The sequence below is a fragment of the Nicrophorus vespilloides genome, unplaced genomic scaffold, assembly GCF_001412225.1.
Source record: "Nicrophorus vespilloides isolate i.1.1-1 unplaced genomic scaffold, Nicve_v1.0, whole genome shotgun sequence".
NCBI classification, from domain to species: domain Eukaryota; kingdom Metazoa; phylum Arthropoda; class Insecta; order Coleoptera; family Silphidae; genus Nicrophorus; species Nicrophorus vespilloides.
Window position 1 is genome coordinate 51,163 of NW_017097445.1, and position 18,296 is coordinate 69,458.

General features: G+C 32.2%; 2 protein-coding genes across 9 annotated transcripts in view; one reads left to right on the forward strand and one right to left on the reverse strand.

Moving 5' to 3' along the window:
* Positions 1 to 7,964, forward strand: part of LOC108560104 (whirlin) — a gene marked incomplete at its 5' end in the record, with an annotated part of 55,923 nt that extends 47,959 nt beyond the window's left edge. For 3 of the 4 annotated variants that reach the window (XM_017917552.1, XM_017917556.1, XM_017917553.1), the window contains 3 exon segments: positions 1,489 to 1,569; positions 5,880 to 6,140; positions 7,251 to 7,964. In XM_017917552.1, coding sequence (XP_017773041.1) covers positions 1,489 to 1,569; positions 5,880 to 6,140; positions 7,251 to 7,472 — 564 coding nt within the window. In that variant the 3' untranslated portion in view covers positions 7,473 to 7,964. 4 annotated transcript variants of the gene reach the window in all.
* Positions 7,965 to 12,306: 4,342 nt separating this feature from the next.
* Positions 12,307 to 18,296, reverse strand: part of LOC108560102 — a 47,333-nt gene continuing 41,343 nt past the window's right edge. For 4 of the 5 annotated variants that reach the window (XM_017917547.1, XM_017917548.1, XM_017917550.1 and 1 more), the window contains exons 2-9: positions 17,727 to 17,875; positions 17,449 to 17,668; positions 17,007 to 17,300; positions 15,810 to 16,947; positions 15,494 to 15,718; positions 15,142 to 15,380; positions 13,845 to 15,080; positions 12,307 to 13,770 (exon numbers count right to left, since the gene is read on the reverse strand). In XM_017917547.1, coding sequence (XP_017773036.1) covers positions 13,356 to 13,770; positions 13,845 to 15,080; positions 15,142 to 15,380; positions 15,494 to 15,718; positions 15,810 to 16,947; positions 17,007 to 17,300; positions 17,449 to 17,668; positions 17,727 to 17,859 — 3,900 coding nt within the window. In that variant the 5' untranslated portion in view covers positions 17,860 to 17,875 and the 3' untranslated portion in view covers positions 12,307 to 13,355. The remainder of the gene's footprint in view (positions 13,771 to 13,844; positions 15,081 to 15,141; positions 15,381 to 15,493; positions 15,719 to 15,809; positions 16,948 to 17,006; positions 17,301 to 17,448; positions 17,669 to 17,726; positions 17,876 to 18,296) is intronic. The other variant, XM_017917551.1, reaches the window with a different exon arrangement.

Consider the following 18,296-nt stretch of genomic DNA (forward strand, 5'->3'; position numbering starts at 1 on the left):
ATTAAAACCAACAGTTGTATACAGGATGGATTAAGAATACTTTAAACAACAAGAAAATGTCTTGGTTTGAGTACCCCTAAAACCTGGGATAATAGATAATCCGCCAATAATAATTTTTAAGTATATTTACCAGGAACTTATTTTTTAATCTAATCAAGATTTAAAATCATTTGGTATAGTAAAATAACGATCACGACTATTACAATCATTTTATTAGTCCAAGATCCGTTAACCATTTAACATATATATATTTTATATACCCATTGACCTTGTACTCTATCGGTTTATTTGATGAATTCAATTGTTCTACTTCTACGGACTTTTATCTCAGATTAAAATACAACTCATCGTGATTATATTAGCTTTAAAGCAAAAACCAATCCATTACGTTGTGTTTTCTCAATATTAACTGTCTTCGTACTCCAACTGGGAGTCAATTAATAGTGATAGATGGTGATTTAATGTTATTTGAAATTACATTTAAAAAAAAGCAAATAATTGCGTAATCATACAATTTTATATTAAAACCAATTGAAGGTCACGTAAAACGTGTATCTATTCATCTGGGGTGCCAGTTTATCTGATTCCGGAATGCCTTTCAATGAACAACATGCATTTTCAATGCATAACTTTCCATCCGGTTTAAAGTAAAAAAATAATGATTCATGGAAATATTCGTAAATATATATGCATATTTATCAGAATATATAAAAGGAGTATAAGAAAATTGAATACAATTAACATTCCGAATATCTACAAAATATCAACAATAAATATAAAATGTTGCTTAATTTCCTTATAAAAATGGATTAAATTTATTATTTAAAATACAAGTATAAATTTTGTATACCTAAAGCTTGTTTCTTTATTTGAATTCGATGTAATTTGATTCGATTTTATTTATAAATATTAATGCTTGCATATATGAATATGCTACGAAATACAATACTTTAGAAATGAAAGAAAAATAACGTCGTATTGTTCCTTGAGACGAATTTACATATAATGATCAAATTTAAATTTCAATCAGTTTAATAATTTTAGAAAAAGTAAAGACGTATATTAAATCTCCATCAAGAATTGTTAATTTTCATGATATTAAATTATTTTGTTTGTAACATATGTATTGTTATTGCGTTTTAATAACAAACTTGGCTGGAAATTTGTATTTTTATTTAGAATTGTTACAGTCAAGTTACAGTTTTGAATTCTACAAATATGCAATTTATTAGTTAAAATTTTTATAAAATAATATAATATAATTTACAAGAATGAGTTGTTTCTTCTTTAAAGTATGAATACGCGCGTTACGTTGTGTGAACAGGAGAACAAGTAAAGAGTGAATGGGTACTACCAACAGGCGAAGAAGCAGCGCTGTGTTTGGGTACCACGAAAGTGGGTATATGGTACTGATGGTATGGTATCGTGTGGGTACCTGGGTACCAGAGTAATAGGAGAGCATAGCATGAGTGTTGGTGTGTGTTGCAGAGCGGTTACCTTGGCGGCCTGCGCTCGAGCTTGGGCGGGTGGACACAGAAAGTCAAGTCTTGGTACTGGGGCAGACCACTCGTAAGTTGACTAAGTACCGTAGCCCCAAGCACTGTCCGCATGGCCCTTTTTAGTTGGGCAACACGTCTCTCTTAATTATTTACATTATTATTTTATTTTATTTATCGATTAATAATACTTTGTCTTGCAGTCAGAATACTAACGTTTATTTTTTCTTTAAAACACATTGTATAACTATATAAAGGTACCACCGCCATTGAACATCAACGAAAAGTCTAGTAAACGTCTTTGGAATAAGTACAATATTTTCAACTCAAATACAACTATTGAGAGCATTTCAAAGAAAGTATTTTCAATAATAAAAATCATAGACTTCAAAATTCCTTGACATTTCTATTTTTTTAATTTTATTAATACATTAATATTACGCCAATATTAATTTAAAAAACAGTAATTTAATCTAATTTCAATGCTATTGGAGTGTTTATTACCCCACGGTAATATACGAAGGTTAATATACATAATTTCATCTCATTACATCTTTGTAATTTCTTATATAAATATTTCTTATAATAAATCAATATTAATAAGCTTAATACAGAATAGGTTTAGAATTCAGTATTGTTGTTTTTTGAGAAATTGTGTTCTTTATTAATTAGTAACATATTTCAAATAGTTATCAATTTATCTCATTACATCTTTTAATGTTTTTTAAGTTTTATCTCTGAAATATTCCTTATAATAAATCAATACTAATAAGCTTAATATAGAATAGGTTTAGAATTCTCTCAAAGTATTGTTGTTTTTTTGTTAATTAGTAACAGATTTCAAATAGTTTTAGTAAAAGTGATTGAACATCGTTTTCGCAACGTTCGATAGTTTTGTAATAAGTAATTATAGCCTCGTTATGCAATTTTCATTTCGAGCAGATACGTTACTCAAATGGAAAGCATTTTTTCAAAATTAATTTAATATGTTTCTTTGTATCTTCTTAGTTATATCTTACATAACTTTGTTTTTTTTGTATAGAAAATATCAGTTTATATTTGTAATAAATATTGATGTTTTTGATTAGTTTAGTATTACAAAAGACGATGAATATATGATTGAAATTCATATAAGTAGTATATCTTGTACTTTTGCGTGATTAAGAACTCGTGTACAATGCGCATCTAGCGCGGAAGTTTATTTCTTTGTTTTGATTCATAAGGCAAGGTTAAAAGGATGTTCTCATCAATTCTCGATAAATAAATCTTTAAAAAATCGTGCTACTTCCTATATAGTTTCATCGACTTGCGTCTTATACACCGAAAATTGCTAAATTATTTATTTGTATACTATATTCCACTCAGTTTACTATACTTTAGGCGTCTCAACATTTATATAGCTATATATCACAGTTACATAATAAGTACTAGCTAACTTGAAGTGCATCTATATCCGTATAATCACGATTAATTGGGCGCCATACATCAAATAAATTGTAGATTGTGCGACTTGTATGCAAAACAGTTTGCCGGCAAGAATATGCACCTTGATTTATGAAACGAAGCGTCGTCCACTTGGAAACCAATTTCGCATCGTTTTTCGCCCGTCGCATTTTCATTTAACTTCTCCCATCCACGTCGATTACACCATTATCCACCCACGAACCTTCGAAATTATATGTAAATACTTCCACCCCCTCTTTAGAGCACTCTAGTTAAACTAGTCTTATAGATAAGCTGAGTAGTTCAGAAATGAGCAACGAAGAAACTCTCCACGAAATTGAAATTCTTTTACCGAAATTCATCATCCTTCGAGAGTTTCTTCCATTATTATTATTTATTGCGAACAATTGGCATTTTTTTCTCTTTCGTTCAGTGTTTAATTTGAAACAAATTATCTAAATGTGTAGTTGTGTGCCTAGACCAAATTTTCTCCGAAACACAAAGACGAAGTCTATTTTTTTTTATGTAATTGCAATTATCTTTTGATTATGATTTTATAATATTTATCATTATTACTTGAGAGATATACAAAAGGGGATTTTTACAAAGAATTTTATTAACATTTTATTTTTTTTTTGTACGAGTTTACTTATTGTTTTCTGTTGGTTCATGGGAACATTCTTGGGGAGTTATTTTTGTTTATTCTTTTTGATTTTTCTTATTATATTTTACTTTGGAGTCGGTACTTTCTTTTTGGATATCAAGATTTCACTTTCACGTCCACACTGCATGGTGCATGACAATTAGATTAGTGTGTTGTTGAGCACAAACAACGCTGTTCCAAACAATAGGCTAGATAGAAACAACACGCAAGAATACGTTCCATTCGGTCGAATCCAGTTTCCAGATACATATTGTAGATCCGTTCAAACTGCTGATGAGATATAATATTTTAGGTGTGTACAAAATAATTGCTCTAACGGGAACTGAGAAGAAGCAATTCGCAAAAGATTATGTGTATATAAGTATACCTTGACGTGTGCAATGCACGTCGCCAAATAACGGAAGATTAATTGCCCACTCGACTATTATTTTTGCGCCTTTACATATTTTACTTAATTCACTTAATTTATTTAATTATTTTTTTCTGATCGAATCGACAATTACGCGTAATTATTGTAATTAACGTTTCGATGGTAAACGCAATAGATATAATAAGGTAGGTAATTGGTGCTGCTTCTTTACTATTTCACACATAACTGTCTCACACTGTTACTCTTACCAATTGAAACACTTACAATAATTCATAAATTACATTATCTACGACATCAAAATTTAATTAATTGAATGAAATTCTTAAAAAAATCTGTAAATATACTTAAATATATATTCTAATTTTGATGCATGATCAAAAATGAATGTGCTGCTCTTATTAAATAAATAAATAAATTAGAACACAAAAGTTTACTTACTTGTTCTCATTTATTCTCAATGATCTGTTTATTAATTAATATTATATTAAATTAAAGATTGCATAAACTAGTCATTATGTAGAGTGGATAGAAATATAACTCGGTTACAGGATTTCCTTTTGCAGAAATTCATTAATTAATGTTTGTTTTGCATTTGGCTGAGTATAGTGAAACAAAACTAGTAGTTGGTTTAAATCTGTATTTATTAGAAAAATTGTATTTAGTATGCTAATCATACCTTTTTTTGTATGATGTAGTTTGTAATATTTCTTATTATTAACTTCAAAGACGAACTTTGCTTTGATTTCACAAAATAGGATAAAAATACAACTCGGTTATAGGATTTCCTTTCACAGAGATTTATCGATTATCGTTTGTTTTGCATTTGTCGGAGTGTATAGTAAAACTAGTTTCTGTTTTAAATCTGTATTTAAATGGAAAGGGCATGGCAGTGACACTGATTATAATCTTGACATAGAAAGTAGCAGAGGCGTAGTAGTGTCTGCAATCGTGTGTTGTTTAAAGAAGCGGCCAAGTGGAGGTTAAATAAGAGTTCACGAGTGGGTACAGTTATTGGGTCAGATTTCCAAGATCACGAGACCATTAATTGCTTTAAATACCCTACTTTCATTATCCTTTGTGTGCTGAGCGGAGTGCAAAAATAAAAATAAGTGGCGAAAAAGGAAAGGCGATCCTAGGAGTTCACTTCGAACGAGAGATATGACCGACCGGCAATTTGCTTTGAGGAAAAGAAAGAAGCATCACCGCCCCGACGAGAATATGCAAAACGATAGAACACATTTAAGTTACGATTGTTTGCAAAGTATAGAAATACTGTGTTTCATAAATAAATTACCACCCCGATGGCATTCGAAGATGTTTTTATTTGTTGCATGTATATTTACGATCTCCGCTCGGATCATTTTTCAATAAATCTGTATTTATGAATAGTTAATCATCATATAGGACGGAGTTAATGTCGGGGCCCTTGCGTTCATAAATTTTGCTTAGATAATCTATTAACGTACTAACTAGAGATAATTAATAACGTCGGACGTGTATAATCATTTTTATTGCCGCCCCAAACAATTCCCATCGGCTATTTTTTCTATCATCGTCTCTTCTGCATCGTGCCTTTCCTGCAATGTAACCAGATGCAGGAATACCCGATTAATGCACTTTCGTTCGCGTTACTCTCACTTCTCTTAATGGAAATTAATAATGGTAGTGAAAATAATCGCAGTGAAAATAATCTCCTTATTAATTAAGAACTTCGACGTTTACGCACACGTTGATTCTCATTATACAAGAATAACAACAACAACAAATCCTGTAATTTACTTTCACTTATAACACGCAAAGCGCTTTTCAACATCTAAACGAAGTTCGTTGTTTATTTTCGTTTTACTATTAGCCACTTTTAATGGCACCGTTCGTTGTTATAAGTAATTATCTTTCTATTGTCTAGGAATTGGCCCATAAACTCTCTAGGAGCTTTGATATGAAAGATGATCAGGCGCTGTTGGAGGGCGAAGGCGGATTGAGGCGACACCAGTCTATGCAAAGATTGGCTCGCGGTGACACCGGAATTCAGGATAGTCCTAGGGTCGTCCCAGATTCTGAAGGAAATCTTAGAGTCACCGTGAGGAAGACCAAACCGATCTTGGGCATCGCTATTGAAGGTGGCGCGAATACCAAACATCCTTTGCCCAGGATTATTAATATTAATGTAAGTATAATAACACTATAAAGAGGATAATTGTAATTTCATTGAATCGTACGAAGGTGAATCATTTATATGCAACCTACATATAAAAAATACATTTGTTTTCTACTGAGTCGTATTTCATAAAGAGCAAACGAAAAAAAAGTTGTGATGACTAATTGAAATGTTTTAATTATTTTTTTACCGCATAATTATATAATTTCATATTATTTAACATAACAATGACGTGTTAACTAATTATATAATATTAGCTAAGAAAAACATTTATAATTTAATTTCATTCTTAATTGGTCATCAAATGCATTCATTCGTTCAAATTCTATAAATGAGAAGATCTATTACTATAGCAAATCATCTCCGTTCTACTAATTTGATGACGCAAAGCGTATCATTTATTTGCATGTTATTAAAATAATTTAATAAAATATCTCTTGAATATAATATATTACATTTTATAATAGATAAATTGAGCAGAGAAATTCTAGAATAAATAAAATGAACCGGAGCATTTACTTCAACGCTTTTCAAGAATTTCGCTTTCTCAATTTAAATAAAGCCCAAACTTTCATAAATAGTTATCTTATTATTTATTTTCTAAACCTTCTCATATATCTTTGTACACATATTATAAATTTCGAATCAATAAATAAATCATATATATTAAACATAAAACAATATTTTCTAAATGCAATAATGAACTAATTCAAATATCGTATAGAAAAATAGTAGAACGGCGGATATATCCGCCTAACCTTGTATACTATGCTTATGGAAAATTGCATATTGCAATTGAGTTATCAAATTACGCCACGTGAAATTATTTCGTATGCAAAGGGATAAGATAATATCTCTATATTCCTTACAAGTTGTCAGTTATACTGAACTTCATTAACTCTGGTGTCAACAGATTGCATAATTTTATTTGCTAGAAGTTTAAAATTTGTTCTCATGAAAAAAATGTATTATAAATGCTTTTAATACAAATTATTTATTGCCATGTAACATAGAAAATGCATTGTCGATTTATCAAATAAGTTAACATTTTGTATATTGTAAAACGGATATTAGAACGTTTTAAATGTGTTTCTGATTAGATTGTTGTTTTGGTTGTAGGAAAATGGAGCAGCGTATTGTGCGGGCGGTTTGGAAGTGGGTCAATTGATTCTTCAGGTTGACGGAAATTCGGTGGAAGGTCTTCAACATCAAGATGTGGCGCGTCTCATAGCAGAATCTTTCGCGAGACGGGACCGCGAGGACATTGAGTTCTTGGTGATCGAGGCGAAGAAAAGCAACATGGAGCCAAAACCGACGGCTCTGATTTTCCTGGAAGCTTAACATTTGCTTAGCCTCCCCCCTAGTGACCCTCCGGGGCCCCTCACCGACTGAACTATCAAACTCAATGAACACACACATATCACTCGAACACACGGGTCACCATTGAAACCTTTGAATCGAAGATTTAAGTGCTTCAATGGTGCAGTAGTTGCAAAAGGAAATGTGTCCTTTATTTAGAGCTTGATACCAAATATAATATGCATTAAAACCATTAACAAAACGTTAAATCATTGAACAAAAAAAAAGAAGAAGATGTTAATTGTTGTGTACAGCTTTAGTGAATTTGAAATTAAATACTATAAGTATAAATAGTATTAAAAAAAATAATAAATAACGAACGCTTTCATTGTAAAACACTCACACACTAATGGTTTGGCTATGCATATTATAATAATTCTCGGTGAACTTAGCGAATACACTAGAAGGGAGGCACAAATGAATCTAAATATAAATATATATTTATTAAGCAATGTATAAATATATAAGAAAGTATATTTTAAAATACTATGAATTTATTATATACATATGTAAAATTTATTTTGTAAAATCGCAGTATTATATAATGAACATACTATACGTATATGTAATATAATATGGAAGAGGAGATCGGACAAAGGAACGATTTTGACATGGGAAATAATGAGCTGGTATAAGCTGTGCCAAAGAAATTACAAAACTGTTTTTCGCGTGGATTGGGAAAAGAAAATGTCGTCAAAAGCCTTAGAAATATAAATATATATTTGCGACCACTTTGCTTCTGGCTATGGCTAAAATGGTTGCTTGATGACGTAAACGAGAAGAAGTAACTGAAGAGGAATAAACTGTATAATTTGTTTGTATTTATTGTTTTTATTCAATGTTAATATAGTGATGTTGTTGTATAAAGATGAGCTGATGATGTTCGGGGGAGGACGGAAGAATCCATTAATGTTTGCCTTCACTGCGCGAATTTTTGCAAGCACTGTTATCATTATGTTTAATAAGCGAACGCTGAACGTGTGTAAATATTATTATTTTTTAGAATGTCTACAAATGCGTGATATAAAATTTTCAAATTAAAGAATTATAAAGAAAGGTGGCATTATTAGAATCGTTCACTTGCGATAGAGAAATCCTACAAAAATAAAAAACTACTGTATAAATAGTAACCTATTATTATTAGCTTTCTTTAGATTCATTTCGTTTCCTTACTAATAATAGATTATTATTTATGAAGATTGTGAACTGGTTAAATAATATTTAAACAAAAAATAATAATATAAATTTAAAAAAAAAATACAAAAACCGTTGCTTTATTGTATATAGTGATAGGGTGCTAGAAATATTATATTTAAAATATGTGGTATAAAAAGAAGAGATTAAAAAGTTGAATTTCGTTATTTGCTGTTGGAAATTTAAAGATGAAAAAGGTTGTTAAAAGTTGCAAAGTCAATTGAAATAATGCAATAATTTATTCATGTTTTATATTAGTGATGTTACTGTAATCTTATGTATTTGCCAGGAATATATGTTTAAAGTTTATTCTACACGAATTCACTCTAAAAACAAAACAAAATCAAGTATACTTAGCTTTGTAAATGAATAGTGTAGATGTTTTGTTTTATAATCTGTAGTGGAATTAATCTGTAATCATTTCTAAGTACTGTTTTTATTAGAGACTATTGATGACGTTGCAACTTTTCCTTTGCAGAACTGGAATGTTATTATTATTATTATTATATTTATGTTGTTTGAAGGTAACAAGTAAAAAAAAACAAACTGAAATACAAGTGGCTTATATTCGTTTATAGGTTCGTTGCAGAAATATTTAAAAGAAAAATACAGGAAGAGAAAAACTGATGATATATTATTGTGTATTCAGATGAAATAGTGAAATGTAACCGGTGGAAACACGGGGATGGAAGTTATATTTATAATTATTACTAATAAATGAAAAATCAGGGAATATTAAGATAATCCATTTGAAAATGTGTTTGATTGCAGAAAGCAAGAGCCATTGATTTATTATTTAAGGTACGAAGTGCCAAATAGTAAAAGTAATTTCATAAAAAAATAAATTATAATAATATGAGAAACAAGTAACACACACACACATTAAATGATGAAACGACGAAACGCACTTTTACATTCACATTACTTAAATGAACAAAATGTTAAAAATTTTGCTGTTGATTATTTATATATGATGATGATGATGAAATAATGAGAAGAAAAAAAGAGATGATGTATCGTTTAAACTATATTGTAAATAATATATACATTCTTAATCACAGGACTCTATTTCATAAAACACAGAACTTTGTATGGGGACGTTGAAATTTAGCTTTTTACGTTGAGGGTATTTATGATTTTTTTTTTTTCGTATTTGAGTTGATTCAATATTTGTAATTGAAGATATGTTAAAATGAAATGTCACATAGTTCTATATTATTTTACACAAATTCATACGCAAATTTTAATAAAAGAATATTATTGCAATATAATACTGATTACTTTTGATTTCAAACCTTTTTTAATATCTATCCTACCACTTTTCCAGTAGAGGTTATTTCCAACTCATTTTTCTCTACCTCTCACTTCTCTCTCTAGCTAGAAACACGATTGTTGGTAAGCCAGTATCAGCTAAATTAAATGAAGTTATTTTGTTGATCAAATAATTAAGTTGAATCATTAAAATATATTTTATCTTAGGTGGTAAATCTGCTTTTTCATAACCCTTTATATGTAAGAATATAACACATTTTGTTTAGTTTTATGTACATCACCCTTTGGTCATAATTTTGAACTTTTTTATTCTTTAAAATTGATCTATATAACTTTTAGTTATTGTCATTTTCAAATCAGCATTTTTATTTTGTTTTTCACATTTTCTTAGTTTTGATCACGAAATTATTTTTAGTAAATGCCAAAATTATCAATTTACTTTATTTTTGTATTTTTTTTTAAAGTATTCATTCAGTTAAGTATTCATCTTTTATAAAAAAAATGTATTTTCAACACTGCTACAATTGTAAACCATCAAATACAGTAGATCCTCGCACGAGCAACTCGCAGAACGAGTATTTCGCTTAACGAGCTAAATGAATTGTAAGAAAAATGTCTCGCTTAACGAGTGATATTGAGAAGAGAAGTCCCGGAAGGCGCGCATTCTAATGTGTGTTTCCTGTTAATAAAAAAACACAGTATGTACGCTTTTTTGTTTACAAAACATTAAAAGTATAAAGAGACCTCCGCCAAGTTCCAAAATTGATACAAGTAAAATAAACAATTATAAACTAACTACACCGTGCGAATTGGAAACAGTTCCTAGTGTTAGTAGTCATTCTAGTTGCATCTTAGTGTTGTTTATGATCACAAAATTTCCAAACTAGTATTCAGACATGATATTTATGTGTTTTTGTGTGCAACATTTAATAACACTTACATATTTCCGAATATAAATCCAAAGAATAAAAATAACCAGTGCAAAATCATTAAAAATCGAGACCAAGTTATACTTTTTTTTCCGGCAAGGAACGCATTATAGTAATTTACATTAGTGTATATGAGAAAACGTATTTCACTATACGAGCAAAAATCCGGAAATTTTGAAACGGATTAAACTCGTTAAGCGAGGTTCCACTGTAATTAACTAAATATTCTCTAGTTATTGAGAAGATGTAAGGTATAAAATGAAAAGAAAAAAGTTTATATAAGAACATTTTAATTAGGTATATTTTTATATTTATACATATATATGTAATGTATACATAGTTAAAAACTAAAATGAAGTGAAATATACATTCTGGACGAAATATGTTAACATAAAAGCTAAATAAAATTAGAACATACAATCATAAATAATGAAATAAGACATTGTTAAATGTGTAAGAATATGTCGAGTTCATGCACTCAATTTATTATATTACTTCCCTACACTACTTTATAATAATATCAGGTACCAAATACATTAATTTTTTATAAGTATATAAAATAGTATAATATAGAAATAGCACACAAATCATTCGCGCCGCCGCATTCTCACCTAAAATAAATAGTAAATAAAAACAAAACATGTCAACAAATTACGAAATACAATAAAAAATAAAACGTGATGATATCTATTCGAATAAATACAAAGGCTTTAAAGCTTTGCACACCGCAAATCGCTACAAGACGATGGTAACAATAGGAAACATGTAGTAACTTTTGTTATATAAAGATCAGTACATATATTTCGTATCAATCTGATATTTGCAACGTCTCTTTCAGAAAAGTGTGCGCTTAAAAATGTAATTAAAATAAATATTTAAAATAAAAATAATAAGGAACATTTTATCGTTTCTTTTCTTTTTTTTTCTCTCATTCATGTAGTCATGGATACAAAATGTTATATATTTTAGTTGTAGTTGTTGTTGAGATAATTGATATTACAGCACTCAGGTCCTTTACAAAGAAAACATTTCTAAACTAATTTTACTTGCAAGTTGAATATACTTGTTATGTATGTCAGGAATCCCTAAACGTTTATGAAAGAAAATAAAATCTTTGGCATACAATTTTTTTTAAATCAATAAAATATATTTTGGTAGAATCAAAATTATAACCGATTATTATTATTGTCTTGTGAATCTGTTTCAATTAAATATAAAATATAATTATTTAGTATGTAACATATGTACGTATTTATGTTTGAATGCATCGTTTCTTAATCGTGGCAAGAATAGAACTGTTTCTGTTGCTATTACTTAAGTCTTACTAAATAGTTTTAATGCAGAAATAAATTAACTTATTATTTTATCGATAACAAAAAATGTACATTATATATATTTACAACTTATCTAATAAAATAATATCAATAATAGGAATAACCATCTTGCAATAAAAGCTCCATGAACAAAATTTTACTAATCAAATGTTTTCTGGTGTAAAGTGCCAGTGCAATGTCTACTAAACTATTCTAATTTTAGTAAGTATAAAATGACTTCAACTTCTTGATTTTTGTTTGTTTGTTTTTTTTTTTCATAATTTTAGATATTTTTTTCCTTACTAAGTATATAAGATTAATTTACGTGTAATAATACTATAAAAATATGTAGATGTAGTTGTTGTCTTCATCCCAGAAGTTATGAGCTATAGACGTTCAAATTTTGTGTGGACTAGACGAGTGACATTTTTTTCCTTTATACTAACACTAAAAAAATATTTCAGTCTGTTGCATTAGTAACAAAATGGAGTATTTAATATCCTATTTACATTTTTTTTTTGTTTGAAATTGAAAATATTAAATTAATATTGATAAATTTATAATATTATCGGAAATTTTCTACGAACATCTTACTTTAATAATAACATAGATTATTTTAAATTTTTTAATAAATAGTTTCAGGGTTTATTTTTTCTTTCTTTTAGCGGGTTTTTGTTTTGGAAGAGATTTGATCTTAAATATCTTCTTTTTGTGCAGCTGCTTTTATTTTACTTGGACCAGTCCAGGAAACTTCCCTTTTATGTAGAATTGAGCCTAGTCTGTAAAACAAAAATGTTCCAATATACACAAAATTTCTCTCAAACAAATAAAAAAAACAAAATACGATACGGAGGGTTTCATTTAGACTGGAACATTGCGCTCTGCCAAAATACTCCATTTTGAAAATAAAGTTATGTTTAATTTGGAGATATTTCAATTACATTGAAATATATATGTCTATGTGTGTGTGTTTGTGTGTTTGTATATATATTTTAGTTTAGAATATATATATTTTAAGGGAAACGAAACCGAGCAAAAAGAAACAGAACATAAATAAAGACGTGTGCATGAAGCGAACAAACGAAAAAAAAACTCTTTGGCTTGAAGGAATTGCTCATGAAATATTAGTTATTAATAGTAATAATAATAGTTGGCACTTAGGCTAAATAATCTTGATCGCAGCCGGAGTCTGTGCCATTGCTGGTCTGAATACTAACATATTTACTGCCACCACTTATGGAATCCGAACGTTCGATGAGCAAACACTCTTCAGGACATGCGACGTCTGATTGCACGGATGGCGCTTTATCGCCGTTCACGAAAACCTTCGTCGGCGTTGACAACGTGGTCAAGCCGTTTGGCACTTTGAAGCTGATCGAAGAGGAACACTTCCTGAATTGGTCGGGCAGCTGCATATCCAGTTGACCAGTGTCTTCTGTTTGTACCGAAGCCAGAGGAACATCGAGGCAAGGTGAGATGAGTCTTGAATTGTTTGCGAGGTACTCTACAATCTCGCTCGCTGCTGGTCGTTTCTTCGGATCTATCATCCAACAAGTCTTCAATAGGATTTCGCTGAAATAAATAAAATATTTAAATGTTGACACAATTCAAATTATTCCTTTCTAGTGCAATAGGATTAGACTTACAGTTGCGATTTAACTCCTTGTGGAATTGATAATGTGTTGCCAGCTTTAACGTAATCCAATACTTCGGCGTTACTTAACGCTTGAAACGGAAAACTTCCAAAAGTGATGATTTCGAATAATAATACACCGTAACTCCAAACATCTGATTTAGGTGTGAACATTCCGGATTCCAAACTCTCGGGTGACATCCACCTAACTGGCATCATTCCGCGTCTATTGAATTTGTAGTAATCGTTCTCGAACATCGGTCGGGTCAAGCCAAAATCACCTAATTTAACCACTCTCTGTTCATTCAACAGACAATTCCTCGAAGCCACATCACGATGCACGTACTTTAGTTCAGCTAAATAACTTAACCCGCGGGCCACGTCCAATGCCATCGACGTTAACTTTTTGCTTGAAACCTCATCACTTTCATCCACGTTATTACCATTGACTAGATGCCTACGCGCTAATAAATAGTTCTTTAGATCACCGTAAAGCATGAATTCCATGATCGTGTAGACAGGTTCGACTTTTGTGCAAACGCCTATTAACTTCACAATGTTTTTATGATCAAACCGTTTCATCACTTCTGCTTCAGATAGGAAATCAAGTTTCTCCTCAGTCTTCGAGCCGACTTTCAAAGTTTTCACAGCAACCGGCGTCCACAAGTTGTTATCGGACAACCTCGCTTCACCACCGTAAACTGTACCGAAAGCGCCCTCACCCAATTTCCTATTCAAAACTATCATTTCCCGTTCGATTTCCCATTTGTCCAAGCCAGTATAGTCTGCACCTTGGACCAACAAATGTTGCAAACCTAAAGATTCCATGTACTTTGTTGTCTTATCGAATCTGTTCTCGTAAGTTTTCACTAAAACGACGATGACGCTTCCCAACAATATCACTAAGATGATCATCAAACTGACAAAGAATATTATGATGGCATTATCGCAGCTAACGTTGAAGAAATTTGAGACGAATTGCCATTTGCAAATTTCTGGATATTCTGTGCCATCGTCGGGCTTAGTCTTGCTCAACCACACTATAGCGCTTTTGTTTAACTCCAATCGACCACCGAGGATATCCGGAGATGATTCCGATATATTCGGAAAATATCGACCTATCAATCTCGATTGATTGTTGTACCACTGCAAAATGTTGATCATGGAAAATCTAGTAGATCCGCCGCGGAATTTTATTCGCCCGGAAACGCCGTTGAAATCTATATCCTTAATAATCTGCGTCAATTTGCTGCAAATCAATGAACAATTAGTACGAAAATAGATTAAAGCAAATCAAGCGGATCAATTACTTTGTGACATTGACCGAGTGCAGATCCGTTGTAGCTTCCGGATTGGTTTTCAGAAGTGTATCCAAAGCCAATGCGTACGTCCACACTCCGTCGTAGGCATATCCTGCATAACTGGATTGGTCCAATCCTGCTGCATGCCTGTATTTTTCGCGCCATGCTCCGACAGTTATATTCTCTTGCATAAGATCATTGTCGTCGGAGAAGTATGCATGTGTTATGGCAAAATAACCATTTATTGCCTATAATAAAAAAAAGTTAGAAATGACATTCAAATTACTATATAGTTGAATTATTCATGAAAAAATAAATAATTTATTTGCCGCAAATAATATTAATATTATATATATTATACCTCGATCATGGTGGCCGTTGTGCAATTGACACTTTCATTGTTGTGTTGATTGAAGTACGTAGTATCATACCAGGTGTTATTTAACCAAGTAGGTAAGAACCATACGTAGCCTTCTTTGGCGGTCATTCGTAATTTAGATGCTTCGCACATGACGTGCCTGGCAACTTGGCCGAAGACGTCAGCTATGATGATGCGGGCTCTTTTGCGTTGCAAATCTTGCAAATACTGAAATGGAATAAGTGGAAAAAAATCAATCAATTTACGTGCACTTCGCTTTCCACAAAAAAGAGATAAATTTTTAAAAGCAGACACCCACCCTATTCATGGCGTCTCTGTCTCGATCCCTTGGGAACTTTGTGTTAGAGATGAACGTTACACCATTGCCTTCAAGCATGTCCTGCATATGCGAAATATATTCCGTATATTTTTGACCGTCTTCTGTCAATGCTGCGACCCGCTTCCATCCGAGGCTCTTCAGAAGATCCAAATATACGTGCTGATAGTGCTTGTTTTCTCCTATTGTCCTGAAGAAATATGGATATTTGTCGCTGTCCGAGAAGAATGAACCCTCGGCACTGTACGATATGAGCATTGTCTTGTAGTACTTGGAAACACCCTGCAAAGGTTCGACCGTTTCTGAGCATGCCGGCCCCAATACGCCGACCAACTTATCGTACACCGTTGTTATGTAATCGATAAACGTTTTCATAACTTTGTCTGCACGGCATTCGCCGTTTCCAACGAGCAGCTCAAATTTGTAATTAGGAAGAACGGAGGTATTCGCATTGATTGCTTCGACGGCCATCAGGGCTCCTTTCACGATACCTTTACCGGTGTAGGTGGAGCCGTGGATGGGGAATATTCCGCCGACGTAAATGGTCTGCTCCACTTTCGGTACCCAAAGATTCACAATGTTTTCGTTCTGCCTCAACCATTCGCATGCGATCTCCGGTACAGTGGAGTTGCCCATTCTCTTATTGTACAAATTAATCAATGAGCTGTGAAGATCCCTATCCAGGAAATTCATCTCTTTCAAAATGTCGTAGGCGTTCGGCGCAGATTTCTCTATCACTTTCCACGCGATTTTAACGGATCTCCTCTTCTCGTAGAAACAACTATTGTATTGGGTCTCGTTTGCGAACTCGCATCGCTGCATGGTCACCGTCACGTAATCCCCCGGATTGAAAATCACTTCGCTCGGCGTGTAGCTCATAATCATAAAGGACTTTGGTACATTCTTCGTTTTATACTTCTCGAGCAAATCATCAGACGCTTTCTTCAAATTATCACCGAGCCAGAGTACTTTCACGTAAATGTTCATATCTTCGATATGTCCGATCACCGATTTAGTTGATTCAAAGTCCGGCGCCAATAAAACCGCACATCGCGCAGATCCTTTGCATTTCTTCGGCACATACCATCCGTTTTCGCATCGGCTATCATTGCAGAAATAACTGTAAATAATAATCGTTTTAGTTTCATGATGTACATGTAAGGAAAGTCGAAAATATACCTGTTTGTGGTACCATTGATAGCAGTGGCGTCCAGCATTCTTTTATAAGCATCATCGATTTCAAAGGCGGATGCAAATTTAGTGTTCATGAAGTACGTCCAGGAGAATTGCTCTCCAGACCATTTGGAATCGAATTTCTGTATGGGTTGCGTCAGATCTTTAGGTACAAACCATCCGAATCGACCGGATGGCAGCATCGTACCCAAATCTTTGATGCAATTATCTAGAGAGGCCTTTTGGAGATAGTTGAGGGGCATCGGCACGTCAAGATTTATGATCGATTGAGGCAAAATGCTGCAAAAATAAATGCCCTATGTGAACGAACTCTGACATAGAAAATATTGAGGAAAATATATTTGTCTTGCTAAAATTAAGCAGCAATCCGTCAATCAATCATGCATTTCTATTTATTATTACTCCATTAATTAATTGATTTACTTACTCATCAAATGATCCTTTGACTTCTTTAATACAGTTCATCCTGTCTAACAGGACGTCCGTATCGTAATCCTTGTATTCCACTATCTTAACTCGGGAATATCCAAGTTTCTCTTGAAGCAATATTCGGAATATGTGGGTGGACAACTGATGCGTTATCCTCGGGGACACCTCCAAGGTGATATCCAAAATCTGCTTGTTTGGACGAAACGTCTGCGATATACCTACAAAAAATCACTCGTCAACATCATTTCAGTATGTTCTCTCTATTTCAATATTTACTGCTCTTTTTCAGACATTGTGTCCACTCCTTCGAATCCACTTCTGTAATCCACGTCCACGAACAAAGAACTACCAATAACAATTCTATATTGCTCCACGCTCTTCCTCTTCTTTTTGCAAATATTCGAATCATATTGTTGACTGATCATCTGAAAAAGAAAATGGCATTCTTTAGATAAGATTTAATTTGCGAAAACAACAATTGTAAATCGTCCAGAGCGTTTGGGTCATAAAATGATGAAAGCCCGAATCGCACGGCGAGTTCTCAAAGTTTAATTGCCAATAAATATTAGGCGGCAAATAAGGTCGTAAAGTCGTTAATACAAGGTACATCCCCCTCTGAATAAAGAGAGCGAGAAGACAGACATCAAATAAAAAAAAGAGAGAGTGTGAGTATCAATATATATGTTAAAGTCGTGAACAATAAAATCAAGTTTGTGTACACATTGCGATGTGTCTGGCTTTTATGTTTTGGCGTTACTGCATCGAGGGACATTAAAGGACACTCCACTCCAATCTGGTCCAAATTTTCGCAATAAAACGGTCCGTCCGCTGCGTAGGTTGTATTTA